The sequence below is a fragment of the Pungitius pungitius genome, chromosome 7 (genome assembly GCF_949316345.1).
Source record: "Pungitius pungitius chromosome 7, fPunPun2.1, whole genome shotgun sequence".
NCBI classification, from domain to species: domain Eukaryota; kingdom Metazoa; phylum Chordata; class Actinopteri; order Perciformes; family Gasterosteidae; genus Pungitius; species Pungitius pungitius.
The window spans coordinates 2,685,735-2,705,509 of NC_084906.1; the positions used below are offsets into that span (position 1 = coordinate 2,685,735).

A 19,775-nucleotide genomic window follows, 5' to 3' on the forward strand; every position below is an offset into this window, starting at 1 on the left:
ATCTCTGCAGTGTGTTGGTAATGTGGGCCATGTGACCTGGGTTGCTGCCCCTCTAGCGGACCTCTACGTGGCCACAGCGCTACCGTCTGCTGTGGATAAACAAAACCACAACTGCACCTCCAACGGAACGGGCTGCTCCCTCACCGACCTCGACTGCGGCGAGACGGCCATCGTCACCGTGGTGACCAGCGAGAGGGGCTGCACCAGCGAGCCCAGCCTGCCTTTTACTTTTCACACAGGTCAGAGAATGTATGCAGAGTAAGGTTTCACATGTTGGTCAAACTCATGAGAGTGTTAAAACACCCCATGTCATGAGTGTGGTATCCCATCTCCTGTGTGTTTCACGAAATGTACATTTATTCTTTCCCCGTCCTGTAATTACAAGGGTTACAAGTGTCCAATGATCCAAATCTTCATTGAAAACTCAAAAGCCTAATTGTGACTAATTCTTAGAATTAGTAAGCCTATGTATCGTATTGTTATTCTACATATCTGTACAAATATACTTCATGTATTAAGTAATTCACAATTCTATATGTGTTACCATTGTATAATTATCCAAGAAATTATATTTTAAGTTGTTTTCTCACTTTTCTCAGTCATTTGCCCACCGACCGGTGTCACTGGAGTAACCAGTTGTGGCACCAATGATATCGCAGTGAGCTGGAACCCGAGCACAGAAAGTGGTGTTAACTACGTCGTCCGCACTCACAAAGATGGCGGCACCAGTGCCAACTTCTCCACAACCCAGACGTCCCACGTGCTCACCGGGCTGCAGTGCGGGGAGCTGTATTCACTGGCGGTCGCTGCCAGGGACAACGAGTGCACCAGTGTCCTCAGCAGGCCCATACTAGCTGAGACAGGTTCACATTTTTTATAACCTTGGTTTCTCACATGACACATCGCTAATCAAAAAGGACCTAAATTGCATTATTTCCACTCTCAGTTCAGACTGTAAATGCAGCTGAGGAATAAAGAATGACTCATCCCTGAATCTTTTTCCCGTCAGCTCCGTGTCCTCCGCTCAACCTGACGGCACGGGCCGAGTGTGGAACCAACTCGGGAACGCTCACTTGGGCGGAAAGTATCAACGCCGTCTCCTACACAGCTACAGCGACTGGTGCGCACGGCCACGTCGTGTCCTGCGCATCCAACACAACAACCTGCCCAGTGAAGTTGGATTGTGGATGGAAGTACTCGGCGGTTGTGGTTGCTTCAAGTGAGACGTGCAACAGCAGCGCCGGAGGATCCTTGACTTTTGACTCGGGTAAATTAAACATGCAGACCTCTTGGCTGCGCCTTCACTGTTTTCGAAAACTTAAAATCAGTGATTGAATGATTTAATCAATCACCTCGCGCCCTCTGGTCCCTTCCCGCAGCTCCTTGTTTACCTGACAGCGTGGTAGCAGACCTGGACTGCAACGCCAACTCCTTTGCGGTTCGGTGGCGAGCGAGCATCGCCGGAGCCAACGCCTACAGTGCGATCGCCATTGGCAGTGACGGCTCTCGTGCAACCTGCAACTCCAGTAACACAAACTGCACCATCCGGAACCTGAATTGTGGCCTCAACTACGGCGTCGTGGTCAATACAGTATCAGTCGACTGTGGCACCATCCAGGGATCCGACTACATGATGCAATCAGGTAGCAAAAGAATCGCACTCTTCGTAAAAGCTCCTCTACATCGGTACTCGTCATGAATCGCTATATTTTTACACCCTACCACTCTTATTCATCCACCCCTTCACCATTAGCCCCTTGCAAACCAGAAGCGGTTATGGTGGATCTGCAGTGCAGCACTAACATTGCGTTGGTGACCTGGGGAAACTCTGGGCCCGACCAGACCCAGGCGGTGTCAGCTGTTGACAGCAGAGGAATGACCACCACGTGCAACTCCAGCAGTTCCAACTGCACCTTCGACCAGCTGACGTGCGGGGAGAGCTACGCCATCAGCGTGGTCGGCCACACAGACAAGTGCAGCAGTGAACGAGCTGTTGCGGAAACGCTCCAAGCAGGTATTCAAAATATGGCAAAATAATAATGCACAGCGAGCGTTACATGATCTACACACCATAGGAATATGAAGACACAATCACAAGCAGATGTTCTAGCTATGACAGCGTGACTGAAAATGAACGTTTTTTTACTAAATATGTTTTGACACATCCCAATGTGTAAAGCAAAGGTTCAAATATGTCAGGAAGTCATGCGATAAAAGGCGTCCAGTTGGCCCGGCTGTGTCAACAAAGCAGAGAAAGTCGAATTAATACTCACAGATGGAGAGCAACTTCAATTTCTGCTCAGTATAGTACTCCACATGGCAAATGGTTAATTTCTTGAATTTTAATTGTTAATAACGGATGTGTTATTCTGACTATAAGTCAGAATGGTTGCTGTGAAGAAAGCCTACTGCACTTATCTACTGTAAATGTACTTAGTTTCCACAACTCGCACTTAACAAAGCTGTAATATAAACACAGTATACTGCACATTTGCTGGTACAAACGTAATAAAACGCGACAGAATATCTAATGAAAGTAACTCTGCCCCATATCTACCCCTTTCCTCCCACCAGCTCCATGTGTTCCCACCCACCTCACAGCACAAGTTCAATGCCAGACTGGTATCACCATGGTTTCATGGGACTCAGCGCGCGGTGCCAAATCATACACAGTCTATGCTCGGGGCAATCTCGGCCACAGTGCCGAATGTAACAGCACGGACACCAGCTGTAACTCCCTTGACCTGGCGTGTGGGCAGGACTACGCCATTACCGTGGTGGCTCGCCATGACTCCTGTATCAGTTCGGTCAGCGAGTCAGTCAACATTACCCAAGGTGACTTTACTGTAGCACTTTGCATCCGTGCAATGTGAAAAAGCAGCCATCTCTTCTGATGCAACAACAATAAAACTGCATTATGTCCTAATGCATTTGGTTGCATTTTGAAGGTTAGGGTTATATTCCAATACTGCATGCAACAATAAATACTTTTTAATGACAGTAGCAATATGTGCTAAAAGTGACTAAGGGAATAAATGAAATTTCGGAGCGCAGCTATACCTACATCATAGCGCTGTGGAAGTTAACTTTGATAAACCGGTTGCCGGTTGACGAGCTGGCATCACATTTCGTGGACGGGAAAGTAGTCTCTGATCCAGTTTGGTTAGCATCAAGCACACTCATCTGACACATCAATGGCGATTTGTATTCTTGTTACTGTACGAGTGACAACACTTCTTTTACAGCATAGAAAAAGCATAGTGTTTCACAATACACAGTTTCTATTCAGAGGTCTGAAAAACACTCAAAATAATCCATATCTAACCTCAGATCAACAGACGGAAATGTCCTTACAAGAAGAAAAATAATATTTTCTTTTTGTAGTTGACACTGTGCATTCATGTATTGACTTTTCCATCTCCACATACCTCTTTGTGTAGTTCCTTGTCCCCACAGCGATGTGCAGGCTTCTCTGGACTGTGACTCCAACGCGGCTGTGGTGTCTTGGACGCCCGGCAGAGGCATCCGCGAATACTCCGCCTCCGCGGATGCCTTTGGCATCTTGCACAAGCAGGACTGCTCCACCAACGGCTCCTCCTGCAACATCAGCTCTCTGCGCTGTGGGCAGAGGTACAGAGTGAGCGTCAGTGGACAGGGAGTGAACTGCCCCAGTCCAACAGAGAACTGGCTGCCAATCACTACAGGTAACCTGTTCTACTCCCCAGTGTTCAGCTGACAACTTCTTTGGGCTTATGATTATAATTATTTAAACTCCACAACAACCACTTTTAGCTTTGAATGCTTTATTCCCGTATTGATTTTAACCCACTTTTACTATTGTTAATTCAAAATCTTCTACTAATACATTTCCAGCTGCAACAGTTGCTTACTATAAATCATCTTCCTCTCTCCAGCGCCGTGTCCTCCGACCCAACTGAGGGTCGACTCTTCCTGTGAATCAAACAACATCTCAGTGTCGTGGGAGGCTTCGCTGGGCTCGGCCTCCTACGTGGCCGTGGCCAAGGATGCACAAGGCCGCCACTGGTCATGTAACACCAGCAGCACCACCTGCCAGATGTCCGGTCTGCTCTGTGGACAGCAGTACCAGGTCTACGTCGCTGGTATGGATGGAACGTGCATTGGAGCCAAGAGCGATGTCAAAGTATTTAATACAGGTATTTAAACTAAATTCATATTTGGTTCATCTTCAATTACTTGAAACTCCATATTTGCTGTGTGAATTTTTTTAATTCTGCATTTTTCTAAAAGGATTTAACATTTACTGAGTATAGGTACCATTTAACAGGTTTTCTTCTTCAGATTTCAAATATCTAACGACCTGGAAAAAAAAGCCAGTGCATGTGATATTAAATAATTTGGTGCCCCACTAAACCTCACCATCACCACTGTTTAACTATTTCTTCACTAATTTATTTCCTAGTTTGATGCTGATTGTGCCCATACAGATGTGACAGGTGTTTTGTCGTTGCTTTCTCGGTTCAGCCCCGTGTGTGCCGCAGAACGTACAGAACGGCCTCAACTGCTGGTCTGGTGTTCTCAACGTTACCTGGCAGTCGACCGGAAACGTTTCCTCGTTCCGCGTCTCCGTAGAGAGCAGCGAAGGTCGCGTCAGCATCTGCGAGACGAATAAGCTTCACTGCGTAGTGGACAACATGCAGTGCGGTCTGACCTACAACGTGTCAGTGGTGGCCCAGGATGAGACCTGCAACAGCTCCCATAGCCCCAGAAAGCAGGTCCTTACAGGTGGGTAAAGCTGCAGGTTATTGTTACTGCACATCTGATACAGAGTAGTAGCATAGTGCATCTTTGTTCCATGAACAACAATGACAAGAAAATATTCAACTTGTCTTATAGGTCTAATTCTTTTGTTTGTATCTGTCCTCACCTCATCTTCTCTTCTTCCTCTCAGCTCCTTGTCCTCCCCAGACCTTCTCACCCATTATCAACTGTGCCACCGGTGTTGTATCGGTGACGTGGAACAGCAGCGCGGCGGGGGTCGTGTACGCGGTGTCTGCGGGCGGCGCCACAGGTCGCCTGCGCAACTGCAGCGGCACAAACCCCGGCTGTAGCCTTGGCACGCTAGAGTGTGGGACAGAGTACAACGTCACCATCACGCCATCCAGAAACGGCTGTGTGGGCAGAGACAGCGCCACAAAACTCATCAAGACAGGTAAGGATCCAGATTTTAGTTATGCTTAAATAAAGAAGCAGATGAACTAATGTTTTTTTATCCAAAAAATTTTATTCCTTCTGAAAGGGACAAATGTCTTTCACAGCAAATGTCTGAGTGCTTTTTTTTTTGACTGAATACTCACTTTTAGGCATGTGTAATGAAAAGGACAACCGGTTCTCTGACATGTCCCTGGTTTCCTCCAGTTCCCTGTGTACCTCGCTTGATTGATGTGGAGATCGACTGCCTGGTAAACTCAGCCTGGGTGATGTATGAGGAGTCTGCAGGGGCGGAGGAGTACACGGTCATGGCGAACAACAGCCAGGGTGACGTCCGTACATTTCAGTGTAACTCTACGTCAGACGGGACGTGCCCTCTTCCCCCACTGGTGTGCAGTCAAAACCTCACCTTCACCATGACGGCACAAAACTGGCAGTGTCCCAGTGCACCAAGCAATGCGGTCGTGACAGAGACTGGTATATTCCAAATAAAATGTTTCTATATGCACAAATAAATGCACACTAAAAGCTTTATTTATGCAAATGAAAGTTGACCCACTTGTTTTTGTAGTCAAAGTATATTTCCAATGTGTATGCCATACATTGGCCATAGTCCGGAGGTTGTTTTTAAATTGTACCTTATCATTTCCCAGCTCCTTGTCCTCCTGGGAATGTAAAAAAAACTGTGGGCTGCGACAATCACACAGTCGACATCTCCTGGTCCGCCACACCTGGAGCCGTGGCGTACACGGCCACGCTGGAGGCGATTGGCGGAAGCCAATTTTGCTGCACCACTTCGGGCACCGGCTGTGACATCACCGATCTGCCGTGCGGAGAAATGTACATTTTGGTTGTTGTGGCTGAGGGCCGAACGTGCAACAGCTCCCAGAGCGAGGGGGAAGTCACCATGATGGGTGTGATATACACTGTACATTTCACAAAAAACGCACACACACACATCCTAAAGAGAACTAGGATCTGGAAATAAAATAACAAGCCCAGAATTTGTGAATAAAGCATAATAAAATGTTCATGTTGACCTCTTCCCCCCTCAGTGCCATGCGTTCCTCAGAACCTCAAAGCCAATCTGAGCTGCAGCAACAACGTGGCCTCCATGTCCTGGGACCTCAGCTGGGGAGGACAGTATTACACAGTGAGGGCTGTGGGTGCAGACGGCCACGAGCACGTGTGCAGCTCCAACACGGACCAGTGTGACATGACGGGTCTGCACTGTGGACAGTATTACACCGCTTCTGTGGTGGCAGAGGACACAGCCTGCCAGAGCAAAGCCAGCGACAGTGTGGCGGTCAAGACTGGTGCGTAAAGACTGATGACGTTATCCAGAGCCACATAGAACACATTTAGTGAAAAACAAAGTCAATATCATTCTTTGTAATTCCTTTAACTGGTCACGTAACCTTTTGTCCTCACTAGGGCCGTGCACTCCTGCAAACGTCTCCTCTGTGGTGGACTGTGGGGGCAATACTCTGATTACTTCCTGGTCTGAGAGCTCAGGAGCCGACTCGTACATCGCTACAGTGCAGGACAGTTACGGTCAGATCACAACCTGCCAGGGCACAACCAGGGGCTCCTGCAATGTGACAGGACTCGGCTGCGGTCAGATCTACCACGTCTCCGTGGTGTCCTCAGATGGATACTGCAGCAGCCCGCCCACCCCTGTGGTGGTCACACCTTCAGGTACAGCCAATCAAGTGACAGAAGCACATCTTAATAACGGGGGACTTTTGATGTGTCACCACTGCGATGTCAATATAAATGCAAAGCAGTCCTGACTGTCACAACTGTCCCCTTAGTTCCCTGCGAGGCGAGACTTATCGAGACAGTGGTGGACTGCTACAGGCAGATGGCGGTGGTGACGTGGTATCCAAGCGGTGGAGCCATGTCATACATTGCCACGGCCACCACCGCGTCGGGCGTCAACGTCACCTGTGAGGCCAACAACACCACCCACTGTGATCTGGAAGGGCTGCTTTGTGGCCACAGCTACTCCGTCTCGGTGAAAGCTAGAGGACAGACCTGCGGCAGCATCGCTCACATGACGGAACTCCTGGTCACTGGTGAGCCAAGGCACACATGTCTAACTAACGTGCATCCAGCTTCCCTTGCCATTTGGTAGTGTTTGGATTACTAGCATCTTGGATGTTTTGCAGAATGAGTCTTCTCCGCTCATCGATGCTTTGCCTTTCTTCTAGAGCCGTGCATCCCCGGGTACATTGTCACTCAGTACAGCATGACTATCGGCCAGGTGCAGTGGGACATGACCGCTGGTGCCGATTACTATACAGTTGACGGGGTAACGCCGCAGGGCCTGAGGGTCTCCTGCAACACGACGGACACCTACTGTGCATTGTACAACATGGGATGTAGCCAGATGTACACCATTAACGTCACTGCCAACAATCCTGTGTGTCGAGGCGGGTCCACCTCCACCGAGTCAGTCACAATCATGACAGGTGAGAAAATGGGCCACGCAAGAAGCATCTTTTTTTCTGTTCAGTGGACGTTTCTGTGATGTTGTCGGCACGGCGATGGTGTCACTGTTGTTGAGACGATAACCGTTGAGAGCTTGAATGATACACAATAGAAAAGTATATATGTTTGGTTGATCAAACAAAACAAAATAATACAGAGATAATTATCAGATTAATTGATACGCAAGATATAGCAAATTGAGGCTTAAAATGACATATTTGTAGTATCTGTTGATGTGAATATAACAATTAAACGTATCATTTGTTTTTTAACATGAAACCCAATCTCTGCATCCGTCACCCTGCTTCGCCTGTTGGTCTGCCTCCAGAGCCTTGCCCGCCCAACAACGTGCAGACCGATGTGCAGTGCCACAACGGCATGGCAATTGTGACGTGGGAGGCCAGTTTCGGTGCAGTGGGCTACGGGGCCCTTCTGGCTGGGCGTGATGGCCACAGCCTGTCCTGTTACACCAACAACACTTTCTGCAACATAAAAGGCCTCCACTGCGGAGTCACCTACTTCACAAAGGTCATTGCCATTGGAGAAACACTCAACAGTAGCGACTCCAACACTGTCCTGCTGCTCTCAGGTATGATCATGGCTTCTGACTGCAAGGTTCTAAGGAGTTTTTATATTTTTTTTATATACCACTTGAACTGATGGTGGAAATTTAGCAATGTGCAATGCACTAAGCACAACAGACAAAACAAAGATGGTTTAAAATATTAAGAATTGGCTTTGCGAATGCAATCTACATCGTTGTGTCCTCAATGATACGCATTAGGCCTATTGTTTGAGAAACAGTGAAGAACCTGCAGTCTTAAAGTGTGATCTATTCCACTGCATTGTATTTGCTCAAGTTGTTCTCCCGGCCCTTTTGTCTCCAGCTCCCTGTGCAGCGGACAATTTGGCTACGGATTTGGATTGCTACAACAAAACGGCCAGAGTCTCATGGAGCCCAGCCAATGGCGGAATCTCCTACGCGCTGACAGCAGTCGGAGAGGATGGTCACCGGGCTTCATGTGAGACGGCCGAGCAGCAGTGTGAATTGAGCGATCTGCGGTGCGGTCTGAAGTACAACGTTAGTCTGACGGTGATCGCCGATGGTTGTGAGACTGAGACACCCACCAACGTCACCTTCAGCACATGTGAGTTCAGCAACATCTCATCACAGAGGGAGTTGGAAGTTGAGTGAACGGGAGTCACTGACACCGTCATGTCCACTCAACGTGTCGTCCAGGGCCCTGCCAACCTCTGCAGGTTGGAGTGGACCTGCAGTCTGGGACGAGAACGGCCGTTATGTACTGGGAGCAGATGGAGGGAGTGCAGCTCTACGTGGCCACTGCCACCAGCGGCAAGGGAATGACGCTGCAGTGCAACTCCACCAACTCCACCTGCCAGATGTCCAACTTGTACTGCGGGACATCCTACAACTTCTCTGTGACTGCATTCAGTGAGATGTGCTTCAGTGAAATCAGCAGCACTGTGGCCATTCAGACAGGTAGAGCTCACTGACTACTAATCTAGTTCAGAGATGATTTCAAAATTAGGCTTTTAGCTGGTTAACGACGTAGAATAAAAAATTCTCCTTGTTGTTCACCCTACACCCCCTACAGTTTGATCAAATATTAACAGGGCGAGTGTCTGAATCTATGTTTGTTTGTTTTCAAAAATGTTTCATTTTGTACAGTAAGTTGGTGTTTTTCAACCAACTTAATTAGTAAAATGACAAGTCACCGCAAGACGATTCAGCCATTTCACTATTTTATTAAATGCTATGAACGACAAATTGACTAAAAGATATTGTTGGCTGGGCCTGCACTATAGCGATAGCGGAAGAGGCATTTCAGAAGTGGGGATAGCAAAGATGGCATCCAAACTAAAACCAAATTTCACTAAGGACCATGTCTCCTTTGCCAGGACCCTGCCAGCCAACTGGCCTCACGGTCAGTGGGTCATGTGACAACAAGACAGTGGTGTTGGGTTGGTCGGCAGCTGCAGGCGCATCAGCGTACGTGGTGACCGCCGCGGGAGACCTGGGATACGTCACATCTCTCCAAACCGTGGAGACAAGCGCAAAGGCTGAGCTGCCCTGCGGACAGCTGTTTACCTTCACTGTGAAAGCTCAGGGCGATCAATGCGACAGCGCCGTGAGCGGGCCTGCATCCTTCAAGACGGGTACGTCTTTGTGTTTAATACTTCCTTTGACTGTGGTGCAGAGTGTAATGCGGTTAATGAACCTTCACCTCAGGTCCCTGCGTGCCCGGGCACGTACAGAGCTTCGTTCAGTGTGAGAACAGCCTGGGCTCGGTCAGCTGGGGCAACAGCGACGGGGCCGAGTCCTACTTGGCCATCGCAGTGGGACGGGACAACCACACCCACGTGTGCACCACCAACACCACCACCTGCACGTGGGACGACCTGCACTGTGGCGAGCGGTACACCGTGCACGTCGTCGCCAATGACGACCTGTGCAGCAGCACGGCGAGCAACAGCACGTCAATACAAATGGGTAAACATGCTTTTGCGCGCCGCACAACGAGAAATCCAACTACAGGAGAACGTGATGTGAAGAACCAGAAGGTTTTGAGGGGGAAACGTATAGTGCAGACAGTACAATTAGTTTCGAAGTAGAAAAGAATTTAGTAAATTTAAAATTAGAAAACGCTTACAAGAATTGAGAAATAAATCTAGCGTGAGGGTTCAAATGATTCAATGTGAAAAAATTCAAATGCAACAAATTTCACCGAAATAATAAGCCTTTATACCAAACGTTACCCGGTTGCATTATTAAATAGTTTCTCTATGTGATGCTATGTACTCGTAAAAGGTATTGTCTGTAGCAGACAAAGCAGATGAATCGAGAATAAATCAATCAAACTAAAATCTCTTTCATTTTTAGGACCCTGTATTCCTCAGAATTTGAAATCATCTCTAAACTGCACCATGAAGGTGAATATTTTACACAAAGTTTCTGCCTCAGGATCTATTGTCGTTCTGCTCCGTGGAGCATTTTTGTTTTGCTAGGGGCTGTACAAATACTTCTTGAGCATAAACCTATATGGTAATCCGTCTCTGAGGTGGGATCGCTGACCTGGGATGCCAGTGACACTGCCGAGTTGTACATTGTGACCGCGGAAACCACAGACCACAAAGTGCAGCTCAGCACCAACGAAACATGGACCTTCCTCTCCGAGCTCCACTGCGGGCAGAAGTACTTCCTGTCTGTGCAGGCGCTCGACTCCGAGTGCAAGAGCCTCCCCAGTCAGCCGTTAATGCTCCAGTCCGGTAGACTACTTTTCCATTCTCAAACTATTGTTCTAAGTCAAACTTTTTAATAAAGGCTCAACTCTGATGACTAAAAGTTTAAGAATGAGTAAAAATCACAGTTTGCTAGTTATTATTCTATTAATATACAAGGTTAACGTAATAATGCTGCGGAAGGATTCTAAATCAGTACCACTTAAAAACCCTGTATGCTAAACAGAGAAGAACAAAAATGCACTGGTGTTAACCGTGCCTCCATTAAAAAGGCAATTCTAAACTCCGCTTTCACTAACTGTGTATAATTCCTTCCCCCCAGAGCCCTGCCCGCCCACCGCGGTCACCAGCTTCATGAACTGCGTCTCCAACATCGCGGTGGTCTCGTGGACTGGGTCGGCCGGGGCGGAGTTCTACACGGCTACGTTGACGCGAACAGACGGCCAAGCGCAAAACTGCTGGTCTGACAGCACTCAGTGTGGCATGTCCGGGGTGGCGTGTGGACAGAACTACTCGGTGATGGTCGTCGCCTCCAACGAGAAGTGTAACTCTGACCCCATTGAGGGCGAGACGCTGCAGTCAGGTGAGACGTTCAAGAATAATTCATCCTCTGCACTTCTTTTATGCATTTTATAAATGCGTTAATATATTTGGTCTTCAAGGGAAGACTTTTGACTTGTACTGTAAATAATTGTTTATTTGATAACTTTTTTTTTTTAATGAAGGCTTGTTAATCTGATCCCAAACGTATTGTAACCCCACATGAAATAATCTCCTCCCCTTTCTCCAGAGCCTTGTGTTCCTACTGGTGTGCATGTGAAAATAGACTGCTCCAAAAACCAGGTTCTCGTGTCCTGGAATGCCAGCAAGGGCGCTTCGTCCTACAAAGTGACGGCGCAGAGCACTCAGGGAGCCATGTCCTCCTGCGAGAGTGCACGCCTAATGTGCACTCTGACCAACCTGACCTGCGGGCAGGTCTTCTCTGTCCAAGTGGTGGCGCAGAATGACATTTGCTCAAGTTTACCAAGCCCGGCTGCACAGTTCAATTCAGGTAGAACAACGTGATGGAGAACGAATCCCATATGCATTTGGTGTGACCCTGACTTATACCAGTGTCACTCCGTTCCTGCCTCTCTCTTTCTCAGTTCCCTGCACACCTAGGATTGGCTCTGTGGTCCTCGACTGCTTCACCAACTCTGCCCTCTTGGACTGGGCCTATGCCGCGGGCGCCCTGAACTACACCGCAACAGCTGGTTCTTCCAGCGGACACATTTCCACCTGTACCTCCAACTTCACCAACTGCGAGCTGAAAGACCTGGAGTGCGGTCAGGCCTATAATGTGGTCGCAGTGGCCTCAAATGAGGAGTGCAGCAGCCCGCCAAGCATGCAGCTGCAGGTGGAGTCAGGTGAGCATCTTTTCTCAATCAATTCAAATTAGAGTGCCAAATCAAATATTAAAAACAGTGGTAGAAAAAAAGAACATGATTAATTGTACCATGTACATAATATTGTATAATGCATATAACGCACAATTAAACTTCAAACCATCCTCTAGACCAGTAATTTCTCAAGCTTCTTTGTGTCAAGGACCCCTAAATCCAAACACATGAAGAAACCGAATGTTTCAGTTTCAGGGACCTCCATCAGATTTTTGATGTTAGATATATGATTGAAGACCAGATTCCTATAGCTGTCATTTACAGCCGAGGAGGTAAGCATTGGAAAAAGTTAAACCTGTGATGGTCAGAATAGTGGCTCTCATGAATCTTTCAAACAGTGGGCTCACGTGGTAAGATTAAATAGTGAAGAAAACTATGTCATTTTTTTGGGGGACTCCCTGGATCAGTGATTTTCTTTTCTCTCTCTATCTATCTCTCTCCAACTTTCCTCTTCCAGTGCCTTGTCCTCCCAAAAATGTCTCGGCTGCAGTGGACTGCTCTACGAACACGGCCCACGTGGAGTGGCAGGCCAGCCGAGGGGCCGATTCCTACATCGTTCACGCCTTCGGCGTAGAAGAAGATGAATCTCACTGCGAGACGGACTCGCAGTCCTGCGTCCTCAGAGACCTCATGTGTGGCTTCACCTACAACATCAGTGTGTCCGCCGTCAACAGCGTGTGCAATGTCTCGCGGAGTGACACCACACGGCTGCAAGCCGGTGAGAACGATCACAGAGAATCAACATGCTGAGGCCTTGCCAGCATGATAGATGGTCTTCTTTACAGAGTGGGCTAATTCCATTGGGCCAAAGCAACTTTTTTTTTTAATATCTGGAAATTCTTTGGAAATAGGTTGATGATTTTGTTTTATAAATTGTCATATAAAAAGACAACTAACGTTACTGTAATTCCTTAAGCCCTTGTGATTTCACACGCATTTCCGAAAAAGCAATTTTGGCAAAATTGTGTCTGGTTGCACTGACTTTGCTTATAATGAATGGTTATTGGACGTATATTGATCCTGACTCATGACACACCATGCCTTTTGCAGTGCCGTGTGTACCACAGCAGGTAAAGGCCCGGGTAGTTTGTGAGTCTGGCGATGTGGCGGTCTCCTGGGAGCCAAGCAAAGGGGCATCCTCATACACCACCGTTGCCCAGGGCAACGCCGGCTACGCGCCTACGTGCAATGGCAACGAGACAACGTGCCTGCTCGAAGACTTGCTGTGCGGCCATAACTACTCCCTCACTGTTAGTGCTTCAGATGGGACGTGCAGCAGCGCTGGAAGCTTTGCTGTGCAGCTTGACACAGGTAGAATCTCTCAAAGAGGCGTATTGAATGTCTCATTAAAGCCCTATTTATACGTCCCTTCAAACCCGTCTGTGTGTCTTCAGCGCCGTGCACGCCACAGGGAGTAACAGCTGAGATGGTATGTAGTAACGACACGGGCGTAGTGTCATGGGAAATGGAGGAGGGTGTGTCCTCCTACATGGTGGCAGCTTTTGGGCCCGATGGTGACAAGATCCAGTGCAACAGCACCGCAACCAGCTGCCAGCTACCCAACATGCATTGCGGCCAGCTCTACAACTTGACATTGACAGCCAAGGATGGACAATGTGACAACAGCCACGCCTACCTCAACCTGCAGTCAGGTACGTTTTATATCGCGTATAGTAGGTCATTTGCTCTGGCTCGACTGGCAGTTGATCATCTAAAAAGACATTTCTGGGATGTTTCTTAAAGGAAAGCTACTAAACAACTATATTGTCTCAATGCTTTTTTTGTCCTACTTCTCTCTCTCTCTCTCTCTCTCTCTTAGCGCCTTGCCGGCCGACCAACGTCAAGGCTGCCCTACGGCACCACTCAAACTCTGCTGCCGTGACATGGGAGCAAGCGAGTGGGGCGCTCTCCTACCTTGCGGTGGGCGTGACAGCAGATGGAAGCAACGAGACTCAATGTAACAACACCACGACCTACTGCGATCTGAGCGAGCTGCAGTGTGGAAAGACCTACAACGTGAGCGTGTTTGCTCAGGACGAGTCCTGTTCCAGTGTGCAGGGTGACGTGGCGTACGTGCGGACAGGTACTGTAAACATGGAGGGGGGCGGGTCTTTAAGGATTTATTTGTGCCTTTCCATAAACAGACAATGTTATTATTATGGTGGTGGAGCTGCCGGGTTTAATAATGGTAGTTGAACAATATCAACCCGCCCCTTTCGCTTCGTCTCGCCCCCCCCTCAGCCCCCTGTGCACCTCAGGATGTGGCTGTTGATGCACAGTGTGACAATGGCGCCCTGGCCGTGTCCTGGTCACGCAACCCAGATGCCCAGTACTTCCATGTGGCGGCGGTGAGCAACACCGGGGCGAGACTCCACTGCAACTCCAGCGGCACTTCATGCACCATTCGGGACCTACCATGTGGACAGCACTACAACGTTACTGCGCTATCTGTGCGAGACGGCTGTGAGAGTACGCCAAGCGCTGTGGTGGAGACTTCCTCGGGTAAACTTCAAGCACAGATCCATTTGTTCAAATGCAACGTGTCCACTCGGGGGTGGATGGATTTAGTGGATTTGGATTTTCACCTCGACAAAACGAGTTCACTTAAGCACACGCTTGGCGTCCACATTGGCTTTTAAAGTAAGACAAGCCAATTTTGAAAAAAGGCCAGCTGCTGTAGACACAATAAATGCCATGTGTGTCTGACATGATGTAATTCCTGTAATCACTATGCTTCACGTCTTTAAAAAGGGGTGTAACATAAGATGCAACATTCTGAATTCCCCCCACAGCCCCATGTGTGCCCAGCAATGCTCACGGCCGTCTGGACTGCATATCAAACTCTGCCTGGGTGACGTGGGACGTCTCCGAGGGAGCCCTCAGCTACTATGCGATGGCCCGAGAGGTCGGAGGTCACAACACCAGCTGCACAACCTCCTCCTCTCCCTGCGATATCCCAGATCTGAAGTGTGGGACCCATTACACCTTCTATGTCGCTGCTGTCAACAAATACTGCCGCAGTAATCACAGCACCTTTGAGTTTCAGACAGGTATTCAACAAGAATCTCTCCTCCCCGAACAACGATTTTATAGTGACGTACCGAAATGTTCGCAATTAAAGGCTAATAGGAAATTATTTACAAAGCTTTGTGCCATATGATGCATTACCGAATACTAAATGAAATGCTACACTGAAGTGCTTGTACGCGGACATCTACAGGTCAGTTGTTCCAAAGATTTGTGGCTTACGTCCCCTTAAAAGGAACACTTGTACATCAAACAGTGACTCTTCTGTATTAATGCTACTAGTAAAACTACTTCATGTTGCCCAAAAGAAGCAACGATTTGAGTAATACAATAACTTTTTTTAATTGGGGCAGCAAAGCAATGTTTTTTTTTTTTATTGTTTGACCCCTAAATGCATCTTGTGATCCATTAGTTGGGGACAGAGTTACAAACGAGGCTATTCATCAGCATAACAGGATTCACTCTGTTCCTCCACTTTGAGCTGGTTAATTTTAGAATCTCAAAGTTGTAAAAGCAGACTTCTGAGGCACCCTTCCCAGCATGATGGGTAATCAAAGGAGTACAGAAGTGTCTTATCTGTGGTGGAAGTGTTTTGTTCTAAAAGGCACCGATTGAGTCTTTTTGACAGATGAAGTAGAACAAGAAATAAGGATATAATGTTTATAGTTTCCTAAATGTACTCATCACTAACAGCTTTTTATATTCGTATTCCTGTCCTGCTCCGTAGGTCCTTGTGCTCTAGCATCTATTACTGCACGGACACAATGCAACAGCAGCACAATCGTGGTGGAATGGGAGATGAAGGGAGACACAACGCTCTACGTGGTGACCGCTGAGGGCGATGACCACACCCTCATTTCCTGTAACAGCTCCTCCAACTCCTGTGCGCTCCAGGACGTTAGCTGTGGCATGCAGTATAGCATCATAGTATCAACCTCTTCTGATAAGTGCAGCAGCCTCAGAAGCCCACCAAAGAAGATCAAAACAGGTATTTTTCAGGACACCAAAATCATTTTTAAAAGTTTTAAAACTCTTTTAAACAGAAGTTTAATTTAGTATGTTTATTTGTCTTTGGGTGCACTATTGTTTATTTTTATTGTCATACACGTATAATGTTGTGTAAGATCAGCCAACTGTGAATCTAATTCCTGTATAAACCCAGAGGGGATTTGCATCTGCTATTTGGGATGTAAATGTACAAACACACAAATACATGTGCTGTCATTTCGTTCTCTTTAGCGCCCTGCGTCCCAGACAACGTGGTAGTGGCAGCATTGTGTGAGGGGAATGGAGCCGCAGTGACGTGGGCACGCTCCCCTGTGGCTACATCCTACCTGCTGACAGCCACTGGGAGGGACGGCCACGAATCGAACTGCAGCACCTCCGAAAACAACTGCACCCTGACCGCTCTGCACTGCGGACAGACGTATAACTTCAGCATCACCGCCATTGGAGACAACTGCACCAGCCAGCCCAGAACTTCATCCTACAGAACAGGTAGAGGCCATGCATTGCATCAAAAATTGACAAAAATTCAAATTGTTACTTGCAGAAGTCAGATTTGATTCAATATTATATTCTTTTATTCCTAAACATTATTTCTGTGGCTTTTCCAATCTGAACTAGCTACTACTTTACAAATCTGGTTTCTACATTATTGGGTCAAACTGACACACTGAGGCTACAGCAGAGAAAACTGGGTTGGCCGGATGCTTGAATTTAGTGAGGTTATTTTCTGTCTGTTGTTGCAGTGCCCTGTGAGCCCTCTGCTCTCACAGTGGATATTGATTGTAAAACCAACTCTGCCGAGCTGTCTTGGGGTGCCAGTGACGGCGCTGTGGAGTATTTTGGCTGTGCTCAATCGATGGATAGAGACGCCCTCTACTGCAACAGCACAGTGCCCTTCTGCACAATCAAGGGAATGGGATGCGGGGACATTTATAATTTTTCCGTTGAAGCCTCAAACGGGGTCTGCAACGGCTCGTTTAGTCCGCCTGTGCAGGCTGGAGCAGGTAAATAAAACAATTTCAGTTCACCATCATTAACAATGCTCCTTCCAATTTGGTTTAGCACCTGTAATGCAGTAGATGTAAATTAGTTTTGAAGACATTTCAGTAAACCATACTAAAAGGTCCAGAAAATATCTTTGTTTTATTCTTTAAAATGTGTTATCAAATGACTACATTTTAGTGGCAAACTGATAAACTGCACCCCAAAGATATAGAAAGAAGTACTAAAGACGTTTTCAAGTTAATTCCATTGGTACAATATCAATTTAATCTCTAATCTCATTTTTCTCATTTCTCCACAGTTCCATGCCCTCCGACTGTTTCTAATGTCCGAATGCAAAGGATAGGCAAAGCTCACTGGGCCATGATATCCTGGGACAGTGTCAATTGTTCCGATGTGGAGTACCTAGTGGAGATGACCGGTCGAATCAATAACAACCCACAGACCCTGATGCAGGTCTCCTCCTACTGGTTCTCCAGGACTTACTTTGAGTTGCCGATACCCTGCAGCACAGCTTATAACTTCACTCTACGTGCCAGGAACTCAGCCGGGGCCAGCAAGCCATCCAGCACCTTCACTGGAGTCACTGGTAGGTTTAAGTGGAAAAGTCATACCTCAAGTGGAAGCTGGTGTATAAATCACCGTAAGAGACTGTTATAGCTGTAAAAAATGTCTTCATTAGGATGTTCTAATGGTTGACAAATACTGGAAATCAATAAATACTTTTATATATATATATATATATATATATATATATATATATATATATATATATATATATATATATATATATATATATATATAATACTTACTAATTTTGCTTTGAACAACACAATAACAACAAGTTTGTAATCATTTCAATATTAAAAAGGGAATGACCATTTTTACCGCATTAAAACATTCAAATGATTATGTTGTGTACCAAAGAAAGATGCTTCACAAGTCAAATCATATGTAGACCAGGTTATGTCTGCCAAACAACATTGTGGGATAAAACAGTACTTTGACACACCTTTAGCCTACAAAATTTCTGTCATTACTAAATGTGAGCAGGCCATACTGAGATTGTGCTAAAATTCTGGTTCACTTAAGAACATCCCCCAGTTGTTAACTGCATGGCTCACCGTTTCTTTCCCAGTCCCCTGTGCTCCACAGAAAGTGAAATACACTGGTGACATGGTGTCTGCTGTGCTTTCCTGGGAGTCTTCATTGTTTGCCACAAGTTACAGCGTCTACAGCGTGTCGGGGGCCACCGCAGTCAAGATTTGCAACACCACGGGGCTCTCCTGCCAGCTGACCAACTTTAACCCCAACACCACTGAAGTGACCGCCAGCAACGCAGAGGGAGAAAGCATCCCTAACCGAGATATCACAGGTCAGACACAAGTAGAGCACTGAGAACCTCTGGAAGGCCCAAACAGAGCTGCTGAACAATCCAGACAAAGTTTTATTTCATTCGACCACTATTTCCTCGTCAGTTTCTACTTTCAGTTTCTGACTTTTGTCACCATTTTTTCTCAGGGGCGGTAGGTTCTCGCAGAAAAAGGGATTTGCAAGGCAGTGTGATCCATGCCCATTTAGATAACAGTAAGTGGAAGGTTAAAACATGATCCACAGATACATGGCAATTCAATATAAGTGGTAATGTATCACCCATCCCTCTCTCAGGTCTTGAAGTCCCAAAAGTGCTGACAGTAACAGTAAGTGGAGTTTCCTTGTACGTGAAGTGGCTGACCGTAAAGAATGCAACAGAGTACACAGTCGTATTGGAGGAGAAGACGACGCAGACCAATCAGCTGCCGATAATGAGAACCGTGGAAGGCCATTCCCACAATGAGACGGACCTCAAGCCGTGGACCAAATACTGCATCAGGGTGGCAGCCAAAAACCCCATCGACCAAAGCAACTACTCCAGGCCAATGTGTAGAACCACGGGTGCTTTGTTAAGAAACACCACAGGTACACCTAAATAAGGTGTGCAAAGATTACAACTACAAAGCCGCAACGTTCTTCTGTTTGGAGTACTTCTTGCATGCCACAAATAAATTATGATCAATCCCGAACGTTTAGATTTGAAAGCTAATGACTCTTTGTTAGCAATAGCATACCTTTTAATCATTGAGGCTGGTATCATAGCATCATTGGGGCATTAATGATGTTTAGTAAAGTATTGCTTGCTTAGTAAAGTTCTATTTATCAAAACTGGTTTTATTTTCAAAGTTATTATATTCTCTGCATGATTGTTGAACTAAAGTAAGCAAAACTTGTATTTTTCAAGCAACATTTTCTTTATGATGTACTATGACTTCTCATTTTATAAACACTATGGTAAATCTTTTGTAACACAGAAAGGAA

The 19,775-nt window shown here is 46.8% G+C and overlaps 1 protein-coding gene across 1 annotated transcript; it reads left to right on the plus strand.

Annotated features, from left to right (window-relative positions):
* Window positions 1-894: 894 nt before the first annotated feature.
* LOC119216595 (uncharacterized) lies at window positions 895-19,763 on the plus strand. The gene is made up of 38 exons (XM_062563477.1): window positions 895-904; window positions 1,010-1,267; window positions 1,380-1,643; window positions 1,754-2,014; window positions 2,575-2,835; window positions 3,441-3,704; window positions 3,915-4,175; window positions 4,504-4,764; window positions 4,931-5,191; window positions 5,398-5,667; window positions 5,844-6,104; window positions 6,246-6,506; window positions 6,625-6,888; window positions 7,005-7,268; window positions 7,404-7,664; window positions 8,012-8,272; window positions 8,571-8,831; window positions 8,924-9,184; window positions 9,604-9,861; window positions 9,935-10,195; window positions 10,586-10,635; window positions 10,764-10,971; window positions 11,267-11,527; window positions 11,735-11,995; window positions 12,090-12,350; window positions 12,841-13,101; window positions 13,434-13,694; window positions 13,778-14,035; window positions 14,203-14,466; window positions 14,625-14,885; window positions 15,176-15,433; window positions 16,138-16,398; window positions 16,650-16,907; window positions 17,162-17,422; window positions 17,722-18,009; window positions 18,559-18,795; window positions 18,942-19,007; window positions 19,089-19,763. The coding sequence occupies exons 1-38, from the start codon at window positions 895-897 to the stop codon at window positions 19,391-19,393; spliced, it is 9,264 nt and encodes a 3,087-aa protein (XP_062419461.1). The 3' UTR covers window positions 19,394-19,763.
* Window positions 19,764-19,775: the final 12 nt, after the last annotated feature.